Genomic DNA, 13,761 nt, shown 5'->3' with positions numbered 1-13,761 from the left:
TCATAAAATATCAACCATATTAATATTTTCCACCAAGAAAAGTTTCGAATTTAATGGAACATTTACATGACCTATAAAAGTATAGTATATTTCAACTTCAATTTTCATAAATTGGCCAAAAATCGCCAATTCTAATTTTAACAGATATTAATTAATAAATGACTAAGGATTATAATAAACTAAGGCATTTTAGGGTTAACGAGGGTTAACTATTCGAAAAATGAATCCAAAATCTGAGTATTTTTCAGTTTTACGCTGACTTAGCTTTATAGTCGAACCAGTCAATCACATCTATTAGACAAAATTATAATGAACACAGAAGTAATTTTAACATAAATATTTTACGGAATCCGTTCCTGAAATATACAAATAATAAAATACCAAAAGCCCGAAAAAATCTAATCAGGGGAACATTGTTCATTATAAAGATATTTAATGGGTTAAAATAAAACGTTTTATTGCACAACTGCTCTGCTGGAAGTTGCATAAATGCATGTCGTTGCCAAGTTGTTGCTAACCAAAAAAATGTGAATTATAAGGTAATACGCCCGCGCGCGATCCAAAAGCGGGGAACACATAGGTTTGTCGCGTCAAAGGGATCTGTTGCCGAGTGATCTCCTTCTCAATAATACCTCCATGATTAGACTGAAATTATATTCTTCATTTCAATATTAATTTTACCAAAATTGTGGTGTATTGTCGTTCATGAGACTCACTTCGCAGATAATATTTGTTCTGTATATACTCAAATGTTCGTTTTCGGCACCTTATGCCAACATTATCAAAATGACAGATTAATGTTACATGAGAACATGAAATTTTATAAAATTCGTAAATTTTAAATTGCTATAACTATTCTTTTTCTTGGTCAGTTTTCAAAAATCAAATTGCAGTTTATAGAAGCATTTAACAAGCTCGTAGTAAAAAAATATCAGATGTAACAGACATTGCGAAGTATCCAAAATTAATAAAATAAAAACTAACACCATAAAACGAAGGACACGCAGAGACTAATAATTGTGGGCTGTACTCGCAACTAGTATGGGATTGTCATAGAGGTATAATAAGAATACTAGAGCGCTAACTGCAATGTATTAGATGTTCGAAATACGCAGAAAACTGTGTGTGTGTACCATCCAAGATGGCTACCATAGATTTAGCCAATCAAATTTCACTAAGCGTCATCGTTTGCAAATGCGCCCTCAATTTACTCAGAAAGTTCAGTACAGCTAGTTACCTGTATGTTTGAAACTCGAGCGTTGCGGTGTTTGGGTGTAATGTATACGATTTTAATTTTCATTCCTTGGTACTTTATTTTTGAATAAGATGCTTCAATTGGCCTCGTTTTGGCTACAATAATTTAATAATTTGTTATTACTATTACTCATTATCATTAATGAAAAAAATAGTCAGGCAGAGGGCTTATTAATATGTAATAATATGTATACTAAGCCTGAAGGTGGCGCTTTACTACGACGGCCATCTTGGATGGTACACATACATAACTCTGCATTGCTGCGCCATCTTGTCAGCACTCTAGTTGTTTAATAGCTCTATGGGGATTGTCGATGCCACAGTAAAGATCAAAGGACTGTACGCACGCGCTATATTCGAGAGTGGAGATGGGCGTCCTTCTGTTGAATTACCTTGTTCCAATCAAACTTAACAACTGACCAATCAGAACTAGTTATTTAATGGCGTCCTCGGATTGAGCAAAATGTCTCAGAAGCAGTTTACATAGTACGTTTGAGCTGTTTAAAGGCGGGAAAAATATCCAAGGAGTGGGGCGAAGGACCAAAGCGCATGAGCATTGGTGCTTATCATCCTGTGAGATAACACATAATGTATACATAGTCTATAAATAAATACGCCTATCGATATCATTCTGCTTGTCTGACTTACTTTTTTGAATTCCATTATGGATTGTTTCTGCTTATGAAGTCAATTATTGAGTTGACGTCTATAATTATTTTATAATTGCTGTTTCAACGCCTGATATATTCTAACATATATATATACATATATGTTTATGTGTGTATATATACTTATATATAAGTGCATATATAAGAATATAAGTATATATATAAGTACATATATAGGCCTATATAAGTATATATGTAAGTATGTGTATGTGTATATATTTAAATTTTGAATTTTGAATTTTGAATAAATATACCATTTTGAAATATATATAAGTATGTATGGTATATATATATATAAGTATGTATATATATATGTATATATATAATATATAAGTATGAATATATGTTATAATGCATATATGTATGTGTATATATATATACTGTATATATATAAGTATATATGTAAGTATGTGTATGTATATATGTAAGTATGTATATATATATGTATATATGTATGTATATATATATATATAAAAGTATGTATATACGTATATATATACGTATATATGTATATATATATTATGTATATATGTATATATATGTATGTATATATGTGTGTGTATATATATAAGTATGTATATATGTGTATATATATATATAAGTATGTATATATGTGTATATATATATATAAGTATGTATATATATGTGTATATATAAGTATGTATATATGTTATAATGGATATATGTATGTATATATATAATATATATATAATATATATAATATATATACATATATATATAAGTATATATATATATGTATATATGTATTTATAAAAGTATGTATATATGTTATAATGTATATATATATATATATATATATATATATACAGACATACATACATATACATACATACATACATTATAACATACATACATATATGTACGGTTGGGTCAAATTTGTGTGGTGGTTGAAAAATACAGGGGGAGTTTTTATGGCCCAAAATAGTGATTTCAGACCACATTGGTAATGTTATTCGACAGGCAAATTACAGTAACATTTTTAGCAAATTTCTTTGAAAAAATATCGTAGGCATAGGGCCTAGCTACGTATACAGTATTTTCATTTTAAAGTAGTTTGGAACGATATCGGAAGTGGGGTGCTGGCAGTTGCCTGCTAAGGACTACAATTTATTTGAAAATATCTTGGGTCCGATTGTCCACACCAGTTGGGCCCAATTGTCTGTCACCCGAAGTTTTCATTACGATGATCAAGAACGTACACGGTCTAGGCCCTAGGCTAGGCTTAGCTTTCTGCTGTCACTCTGCTATGTATACTACAATACTACCGCATAACAAAGAAAGCGACCCACGTGGTGCATTCTTAAATATTACACACATCATTTAATTGTATTAGACGATAACACGATATCATTGATTGAACGATCTAACCACCCTCGCATCGCAGTAATACTGAACTAAGTCCAGCTTTTAGGCCTCATGTTTTTGTGGCGTTTTTGTCGTTATGTACCCGACAGTCGGCTGCCTTTATATTTTCAGTTTGCATTCAAAGGGTACATTGCTGCACAGCCAACTGTCGGGGATATAGTATCTTCATATGACTACTCATACGTATACAACAGAAAAAACGTCGCATGGACTTAGTGAAAATGGAGATCTAAATGAAAAAACGATGTATTTCAGCAAGTATTAAAACATTTTAGTTTTATTTTAGGCCTTCTTCAAAATACCTATGCCTACAGCAGTTGATTTATTTTGCCGTAAAACCAAAATAGTTTCATCCATGCCGACTTTCCGGTCGGTTAGCGCGAGCCCTGACTGAATTCTGCAGAAACTTCACATCAATCTTCGCATCGCGATGTAAAACAAAATGTCGGAAAACTTTTCTTTGACGCATGCGCATTTGCGTAAATGTCTACACACACACACACACTACACACAATAAAAAACATAGCCAGAGTGATTACAATAGTTCCTATTGCATTACATGCATAGGAACTAAAAAATCATGAATAAAACAGCCGTAGAAACAAATAATGCGAGTAATATCAGTGTACCCATGGATAATTACCTAAAAGACTTAAATGATGCGTTCATACCATTAGGTGTGAGAGTACCAAGTTTGTAAATAATTCGTTCCTCTAATTTCTTACGAGATATTTCTGAACTGTTACAAATCTTAACACCGTATTAGATATTACTCACTGTATTAGATATTACTCGCATTATTTGTTCTACTGCTGTTTTATTCATGATTTTTTGTTATATTGTATTTATTACACCATATAATGTAATTCTTGGTTTTCGTTCTCTAAGGCGAATCCTTTTTTATCAGAGGGTATAATACTTATTATCCGAGGGCATATTTTTTAGATGTAACTCGCATTATTGGTTACTATGCCTGTTTTATTCGTATGATTTTAGACTACATTGTTCCGTAATTCTTATGCCATGTATACTTAGTTTACGCTCTCTAGGTGTGTCCATTTTGACTTTATTTAGGTGCCTGCCCCATTGTTCTATTGTTTTATTTATGTTCTTTGTTTATTACGACGCATGAGCTTGGTTGACTGCTTATTATCTGTTTTTTTTTTTATTGGATGATCACGTTATACTTTTGTTAATGTACTGCTACTTATTTATCTATTCTTGTCCTGTCTCTTATATAAACACATATAAACATATATATAATATATATATATATATTAATTATGTCATCATCAGGAATGAAACATTATCCATATTTGCAAGCTTATATGCACAAGTACCAAAACTCTTTGACCAATCAAAACATTACCCCTAGTAGGTGACATAGCTATGAATAAACTAAAGATCAAAGCACCCTACTGATCAAAGTTACCTACAAAAACAAAGAAAGCTCTTTTGAAGCTCTCAGCCCATTGTTAAGCAAAGGGTGTAGCCTACGTATAGCAAACGCTTCTTTAAACAAGAGTATAGACCAATTTTGCGAACTGTCAATAATGTTAGTATTAGAAAATATTAAACCTAATTTATTACTTACATTACAGACTACATTATCATTTTCAAATATACCTTGTAAACCTTAAACATACTGGAATGCCTAACAATTTTGTATATGATCATTTATAACACTATCAGATCGTGAAGAATATTCTTTAAGTCTAGTTATTAAGCATCTATCTGTCTTACCAATATAATCACTAATTACAACCGCCCCCACCCCCTGGTTGGGATTTGAGCCCGGGACACTCTGCTACCTATGCAGACGCCTTAAGTCATTGAGACTCTTCTATTTGGTGTCAGCGTCTTCTGAATCTGATTCTCTCACTGACTCTCACTGAGGAAGGACGTGGCAGTCTCTTCTGAAAGCTTTACTTCTCTACCGAGATCCAGCCATTGCTTTCCAAAGCGTTGTTGTTTTCCAGTAGTTCACCTTTTAATTAAATTATAATACGTGTACTATGTCAATTGTACAATTTAACTTACTAGTTTCGCAGTTGGTTCCGGTATATCCGATAACACACGTGCAAGTATATGTTCCCACGCCATCACTGCAGGCGGCGCCATTTTGACAAGGTGCTAGTTGGCTACAGTGATTAATGTCTAAACCAACATGAACAAAGTACACGTTACTTTGATGACACTACTACTACTACTACTACTACTACTACTACTACTACTACTACTACTACTAATAATAATAATAATAATAATAATAATAATAATAATAATAATAATAATAATAATAATAATCATAATAATAATCATAATAATAATAATAATCATAATGATGATGATGATGATGATGATTATGATGATGATAATAATACTACTACTACTACTACTACTACTACTACTACTACTAATAATAATAATAATAATAATAATAATAATAATAATAATAATAACAATAACAGCAACAGCTACAGCAACAACAACAACAACAATAATAATAATAATAATAATAATAATAATAATAATAATAACAATAATAATAATAATAATTAATAATAATAAAGAGATGTGAAACGGAAAAGAAAGACAATTTCACTAGGAGGAATTAAATTTCATCATGTTCTAGGAGAGCCAGGTTAACTCTTAGATATGCAGATCTAAAGTTTGTCGATACGAACTTTTATCGACAAAACTGACAGAGAGTTTTATGATCTTTACTTTGCGCAAATTAGTAGCCCCGGGACCCGTTACATTAGTATACAAATAACTGCATCGGTACGATTATGTAAGTAACCTACTTCAATTTGTTAATGAGGACGATGAAGATATTGGTATCGTCTTCAAAATCATGATAACTCTATTAATTCACCCTCACAAGTATACAGTCTTTGCCCCTCATTTAGGCCCATTTCACGGTCTAGATTTTGAAACTCATGAAAATTTGATGTTCCAGATTGTTAGGTCTATTCTAGCCTAAACAAATAAGTTGGTTGAGACATTTCTCCTAGATGAGTGCCCGTGATCTTAAAATTGGACAACGAACATTGTATTAATGGGAACCCAAAACGTTTAAGAGAATTGTTAGAATGTTTTAATACTGTATAATTGCTATTCTGTTTGACCTACAGAGGCGTACCCACTAAAAAATACTCCTCTAGTTCCCCACCTCATTGAAAGTGTTCAAAGCAAAATAAATCACTTTCAAGTAGTTAAAATCTAGCGTCCCCCTCACCTATTCATCGATTCCCCACTCAGTGGCGTATCTAGAAGTCTTAATATGGAGGTGCTAATGGGGGGGGGGCGAAGGTGAAGTGGGGGAGGGGGCGACTGGGGGAGCGAGTATTATTTTGAGGGGAGTAACCCCCGCGCCCTCCCCTAAGTACGCCACTACCCCCACTTACCTTCGCGTCTCTCTTCACACCCCCACCCATTTAAAGACTCTTAGATTCGCAACAAAGTTCACTAACAGGCGATGCACCTACCGCAAACAACTCCTACATCTTCTCCATGGCCGCAGTTGGAATTGTCCCATTTTTGGCTACTGCAGTGCCAAATCTGGCTTTCTCCACCTCCACAATGAAGGTCGTCGATCCAGATGGGACCACCACCACCTCCCCAAGTCCTATAAGACGCAGCTCCGACGTAGCCAAGCGATCGACAGGCAACGTTTGCATCGTTCATGTCAAAGAAATCGTCGCATACTGTACCCCACTCCCATCGACTTTCACAGAAGAGCCAGCATCCGGTTTTGTACCACCAAACCTCCAATCGGCCTTCCCAAGAGACACTTCCACCCGACAACCTGATACTCTCTGCAAGGATGGTACAGAATACGTGCGTTAACACAATGGTAATCTCACTATAATAAAACAATTTATCAAATCCTTATTATAGGCCTAATAAACATTATTAATAGCATTATACTTATCGATGTTATCATTATTAACATAAGCTTAAGGCAACCACATAATGACAATAATAAATAATAATTATAAAAATTATCCCCCGCCGGACACCAATCTGGTATTTCTATCTGAGTCAAGGTTTCGGGGCCAGTAATTACTGTTTAAGGTTAAACTTAAACTACATCACTTAACTGCAATATGGTAAAAACTATCCCCCGCCGGAGACCAGCCTGGTATTTCTGAGTCGAGGTTTCGGGGCCGGTATTACAAGGTAGGACAGGTACAATCACTTAGATAAAAATTAGTAAACTATCCCCCGCCGGACACCATCCCGGTATTTCTGAGTCAAGGTTTCGGGGCTGGGATTACAATTTTAACATAAGTACAAAAATTATTAAACAATGGTAAAAATTAACCTCCGCTGGGCACTATTCCGGTATTTCTGAGTCCAGGTTTCGGGGCTGGGATTACAATTTTTAACTTTAATACAAACCTAACTAAACAATGGCAAAAACTATCCCCCGCCGGACACCATCCTGGTACTTCTGAGTCAAGGTTTCGGGCCATTACATTATTATTTTTTTACAATTGTTTCTTATAAGCATTTTTGAATAAATCAAGAAGCTGACATTCTTGAATTCTGATCGGGATTTTTGTGTAAAACTTTTGCTCCAGCCAGGGGTGGCGCCAGTGGGAGAGGGGACGGGGGAGCCAGGGCACTCCCGTCGGGAAAAGTTGCCCCCCCCCCCACCCCGTCGGGGAGAAAAAGCACAATTCGTCGAAAAGGAAAAAAATATATATGAATTTTCTACATATTAGTAGACTCTAAAATCGATCAAATAAGCCTCGAAACCCCTAAATTGTCAAAATTTTCGCCACTCCTGGCTCCAGCCATTTTTACAGAGCAGTTTGGAATTGGGGAATGTATCACCACTAATGTAACAATCAACCACGATTGTAACATTAACCACTGTTGCAACAAAAATCAACCACTGCTGTAACAGTAACCATGTAACAAAAATCAACCACTATTGTAACAATTTCATTAACCACTATTGTAACAACGATTTAAACACTGTTGTAACAAAAATCATTAACCACTGTATTTGTAACAATGATTTAACTAAATTTATGTACAAGAAAGAGAGAAAGCAAACAAACAGTAAACAGCGATGATACATCGTGTAGCATAGCTCTCAACGGATGTTGGCCTATAAATGTTGTAATAAAATGCCTCTTACGGGATTAGAACCTGCGACCTCTCGCTGTCAAAGCGAGCGTCATAACCATTAGTCCACAGAGGCTTTTTTTTTCTCTTTCGTGGCGTAACCACCACATTTATTTCAACAATCTTCATTAAAAGGGAACAATACAATATTTCCTTTTTCTTCCAAGTTCTTTTCATTCCCTTCTTTTTTTAAAATATTTATATAATTCAATGACAACAGTACTATCAAATTATTATTATTATTATTATAATCAGTTTTAACTCCAGCCATTTTTACAGAGCAGTTTGGAATTGGGGAATGTATCACCACTAATGTAACAATCAACCACGATTGTAACATTAACCACTGTTGCAACAAAAATCAACCACTGCTGTAACAGTAACCACTGTTGTAACAAAAATCAACCACTATTGTAACAATTTCATTAACCCGGCTATTGTAACAACGATTTAAACACTGTTGTAACAAAAATCATTAACCACTTGTAACAATGATTTAACCAAATGACTGCACAAGAAAGAAAGCAAACAGTAAACAGCGATGATTCATCGTGTAGCATAGCTCTCAACGGATATTGTCCTATAAATTTTGTAATAAAATGCCTCTTACGGGATTAGAACCTGCGACCTCTCGCTGTCAAAGCGAGCGTCATAACTGTTATAGTTACACTCTATTACGCAATAGGTACGACTGGAAAGCAACAAAAGAATGTAATATAAACCAAGCTAGCTATTGTGTAATATAAATAAATAAATACATTGTGTAATAAAATGCCTCTGACAGGATTCGAACATGGTTATTTGAATCTGTAGATAGGAACTTCAGTCTCATGACACTTATTTCTGTTGAAATTGTGCGCAGTGAATATAAAAAGCGAAGGGCCATTAATTTTAATGTATTGTCATGTCAGTATTTAATCGTTAGATATATTAATTGATAATCACTGATCTCTCAGACGTGAATATTTTTCTCTGTTGCGGCATTGGGGTTGGTTTCTCAGTCTTCTTGGGCCCTGGTTAATTACAGATCGAATTTTTATCTATGTATAATTAACTTTTATTTTATTTCTTTCAGGACACACCGGATTACTTGGATCTGTCAATATTAAATTTAGAATTTAACTGTGAATGAACGTCGAACGCTATCTTGTTTTTATAAGATCTTTGATGAACGTAAACAGGCCTGCGTGGTGCTGTAGATTGTATGTAATTGTTTAAAATGTATTGTCATGTCAGTATTTAGTAATATATTTAGATTAATTGATAATCACTGATCTCTCAGACGTGTATATGGAAAGCCTAGCATGAATATTTTTTTCTGTTGTGGCACCGGGATTGGTTTCTCAGTCTTCTTGGGCCCTGGTTAATTCAGATCGAATTTTTAGTTGACAAAAATGTTTTCTATGTATAATTTAATAACTTTTATTTTATTTCTTTCAGGACACATCGGATTACTTGGATCTGTCAATATTAAATTTACAATTTAACTGTGAATGAACAGGTCTGTGTGGTGCTGTAGATTTTTAAGAGAATGACAATATAGCCGGGCTACACAAAACAAAATGAATACTGAATAAAGTGATGATAGTTTATGCTAAATGTCTATAAATAAAGGTACTACTACCAGGCCTGAGTATTTATTTTTTAATATTTTAACAGAACTACCAGGCCTGAGTATTTATTTTTTAATATTTTAACAGACGGTAAGCCTATTTACACAATAGCGGTTTCAAGGTTGTTATAATAATTAAATGTTGAATTTGTTTTGCATATTTTTTCAATAAATGTCTAATTACGACTGCAATAATTTCCAAACACTATAACAGCAATAAAAAGCAATGAAAAAACAATCATTTATAGTCTCTGATGATTATATGTCATTTATACAGTAGAAGTACCATGGTAGTACATATCGTAGGCACCATTAATGACCCAAGCCTATTTTTAGTATCAGCTGACATGCTTTTTTCAGAACCCATCACTACACAGATTGGATCACGTCAGGGATGTGTGGTTTTTGCACTACTCTACATTATTGTTTATACTGATGACTGCAGATCCAACATGAAGATGAACAAACACAAAACGTTTGTATAGCGTTCGCGAATGTTGTGGTTTAGGTATGTCACAAAATAACGTTCACATAACGTTGTAAGAACGTTTAAACGTTGAGACGTCGTGAAATTAGGTTATATGTATCGTACATATGGTTCTACAAAATAACGTTTTTATCACCAAACTGTAACGTTATTATAACGCTCTTATAACGTAATATTGTTAGCTGGGAAGATATTGAAATACGCAGATGACGCAGCTATCATAAGTTTCATGAAATCCAACTCTGTGTTTATCTTTTAATACTGTCGCGAACTTCTCAGTGTGGGGTAAACAAAACTGTTTAAAATTAAATGGACAAAAAAACAAAAGAACTTATAATTTACTATCGAAAAGCAGAAAATAACATTGTATTCCTTGTTGTTGACAATTGACAATGTTGAGATTGCAACTGTTACTTATTATAAATACCTAGGTTTAGAGATTGACAATAAGTTAAACTGGGGAAACAGTGAGATAAATTTGTTAAGGGTATGCTGCGCCTCCATTTCTTAAGGAAATTGCGGTCTTTCAATGTTGATACAAGTATAATGATCCTTTATTCTCCTGTTATTGAAAGCACTCTTTTGTTTGGAAGTTATGAATGTTTTGGTCAATTAAGAAAAAACGATTATAACAGAATACAACTTATCAGGCTGGAAAAAATTCTACAACAAAATAGACAACTAGATGATGATGATGTGAGATGTGAGTGGCCCTCATATGCACACCTGACTTTGGATCGTCACCAACACTTCATAATTTCTCTCTTGTACTTTGGTTAAGCGTTAACGAAGTTCCAATCATAAGTTGATTAGTGTTTGAAATATCTGGTCTGGGACGTTTTCCTGTACTGTAAATGGTCCTCATATATCCACACCCTATTCCGGATGGTCACCAAAATTTAAACCTTCTTCATTGAAACATGACAAACTATTCTGGGTATTTTCATTTAGAGTTTTGATTATTTTTAGAGATACTGTATTTATGTCTGGGACCTTATGAATTTACATGACCTTCAAATTCACACCCGAATTTGGATCGTCACCAATACTTCATAACTTCTTCCTTTTAACTTGGTTAAACTTTCACGAAAGTTTCATTCAGATCAGTTGATTAGTTTTTGAAATATCTGTTATGGGACGTTTTTCTTTGAATGGTCCTCCCTACGCCGGATGGCCACCAAAATGTAATCACCTCATTCTTGGGTTGTACCTAACAATCCCTGTAACTGGCATTTAGCTTGGTGCAGCTGTTTTGGAGATATTTTGAACAACAACAGCAGCAGCAGCAACAACAACAACAACAACAACTACAACAACAATAACATTAATAATAATAATAATAATAATAATAATAATAATAATAATAATAATAATAATAATAACAATAATAATAATAATAATAATAATAGGTGTTATTAAAATTAACAATGTTAAGTATAACAATTTTTATTTGTTAATACCAATATCAATCTAACTTTAATATTTAACAATGGAGGTTAACATTGTTATAATTATTACTATTATTATTCCAACAACTTACTATCAAAATCCTACTTTAGCAATAATGAATAAACAGACAAAAAGTAACTTACGTGAGTCCACATTCTTCAAAAAAATAATGGCTATAACATGCAAAACAAGTATATACATCGCTTTGTTCTTATTTATACAACAGAATCTTAAAAGTATCGTAAAAACTCACTAGGCCATAGACCTTTTGAAACCAAGTGGTATCTGTAAGTAAAAACTTCACAAAAAGGAAGATGTGTTACAAATCATTATGTCAAGTATTGCTTCTCGTCACGTTGACTGCTAAATGTGCCGATGTATTGATTTCTGACAGGTTTGTATGAAATATCGTATAATTTGATTCACTGTATAGATTATAGTCAACAAAAACGTATTGAAAGTTGATTGATAAATTACGAACAACTATTTCTTTGGAGAGTGACCGACTAACTAGAATGAAATTACATAAATCAATATTCTTAGAATTCACTCGATTCTCCGGTCGATGTTTTCTATCAGGATAACAATTATGTATTTGTATATCATTTGCAGGGTTCTCAGCAGCATTTTGGATTGGTGGTCGCCGACATCAAATTCTCCGCCGACATCAAAACCTCCCCCACCCCCGGCTGACAAAATCATATTATAGAACCCCTATGATTGAATGTACCCGTGAATCTGTGGTGTACGAAAATCAAATCTTCCCAAAAATAGTAGGCCTATTGATAAAATAGTATAAGCTTGATCAAAACGAAATAGGCCTAAATATTTGTTAAAACAAAGGAATTTCTACTCATTATTGTACAACGCACGGATCGAATAGCCCTGTGTTGCTCTAAAGAGAAACATAGGGCGTTTCTTCTTTTTTCTATAAACGGTTAAATTCCTTCTGAACGCGTTTCTAATGAAAAGTGCAAATAATAAAAAAACGGTAATGCGAGCATTGACAGATGAGGGTCACCAACGAAAGTTGAAGCTGACCTTACTTCTTGCGAGCTGCAGCGCGTGCTGAGAAAGAAGTAAACAACACACCCCGCGCCCTCCCATAGATACGCCACTGGTCGGAAACGAGTGCTGGACCACCACCGACCAGCGTCATGAGAACCCTGAGTTAATAACGATCCTCTTATTATTGATTTAATTAGATAGTATAATATATACTCCAAGTATCGAAATGCACATTCAAATACCAATTCAATATTTCGATATTAATTATGTCATCATCAGGAATCAATAATTGATTCAATTATTGTTGGTAACAGGCCAATATGAGTGAATTCAAGCTCAAACGATTGTCAGAGCGTAAATTAGGATCTTACAACTAAAACTATGTAGTAAGGCCTACTCCATACACTGTACCACTCGGGATGCGCCACCATCAACCCTACGTGTGAACCCATATGTTGGAGTTGTTGGGAAGCAAAATCAGGCCAACTTTGATATAAACGTTTTAAAATATGATTTGTTTATCATCCCCCGACCAATCTCTCCTAGATTCCCCGACGGGGGCTGTATCCGCCCTCCTATCCCCCAACTCCCATAGCACCACCACTGCATCACAGTCGGGAGAGCATCTTCAAGGCTTCTAAATAACTTTCAAACATAACATCATTTTCCACACAAGTGTTCAAAGGCCTAGACAAACTTTTCAATCAGCAAATAAAAACTATATATATATATATATATAACTATATATATGTATA

The 13,761-nt window shown here is 34.0% G+C and overlaps 1 protein-coding gene across 1 annotated transcript in view; it reads right to left on the bottom strand.

Moving 5' to 3' along the window:
- LOC117117391 (fibropellin-1-like) overlaps window positions 1-12,337 on the bottom strand; it is an 18,981-nt gene extending 6,644 nt beyond the window's left edge. Inside the window, exons 1-3 of the mRNA XM_033261672.1 lie at window positions 12,142-12,337; window positions 6,800-7,129; window positions 5,349-5,465 (exon numbers count right to left, since the gene is read on the bottom strand). Coding sequence (XP_033117563.1) covers window positions 5,349-5,465; window positions 6,800-7,129; window positions 12,142-12,199 — 505 coding nt within the window. The 5' untranslated portion in view covers window positions 12,200-12,337. The remainder of the gene's footprint in view (window positions 1-5,348; window positions 5,466-6,799; window positions 7,130-12,141) is intronic.
- Between the last annotated feature and the right edge of the window lie 1,424 nt (window positions 12,338-13,761).

The sequence above is a fragment of the Anneissia japonica genome, unplaced genomic scaffold, assembly GCF_011630105.1.
Source record: "Anneissia japonica isolate Jap-2015-1 unplaced genomic scaffold, ASM1163010v1 scaffold15657_len110212_cov154, whole genome shotgun sequence".
Lineage (NCBI taxonomy): Eukaryota > Metazoa > Echinodermata > Crinoidea > Comatulida > Comatulidae > Anneissia > Anneissia japonica.
This window is presented reverse-complemented; position numbering and strand designations above follow the sequence as displayed.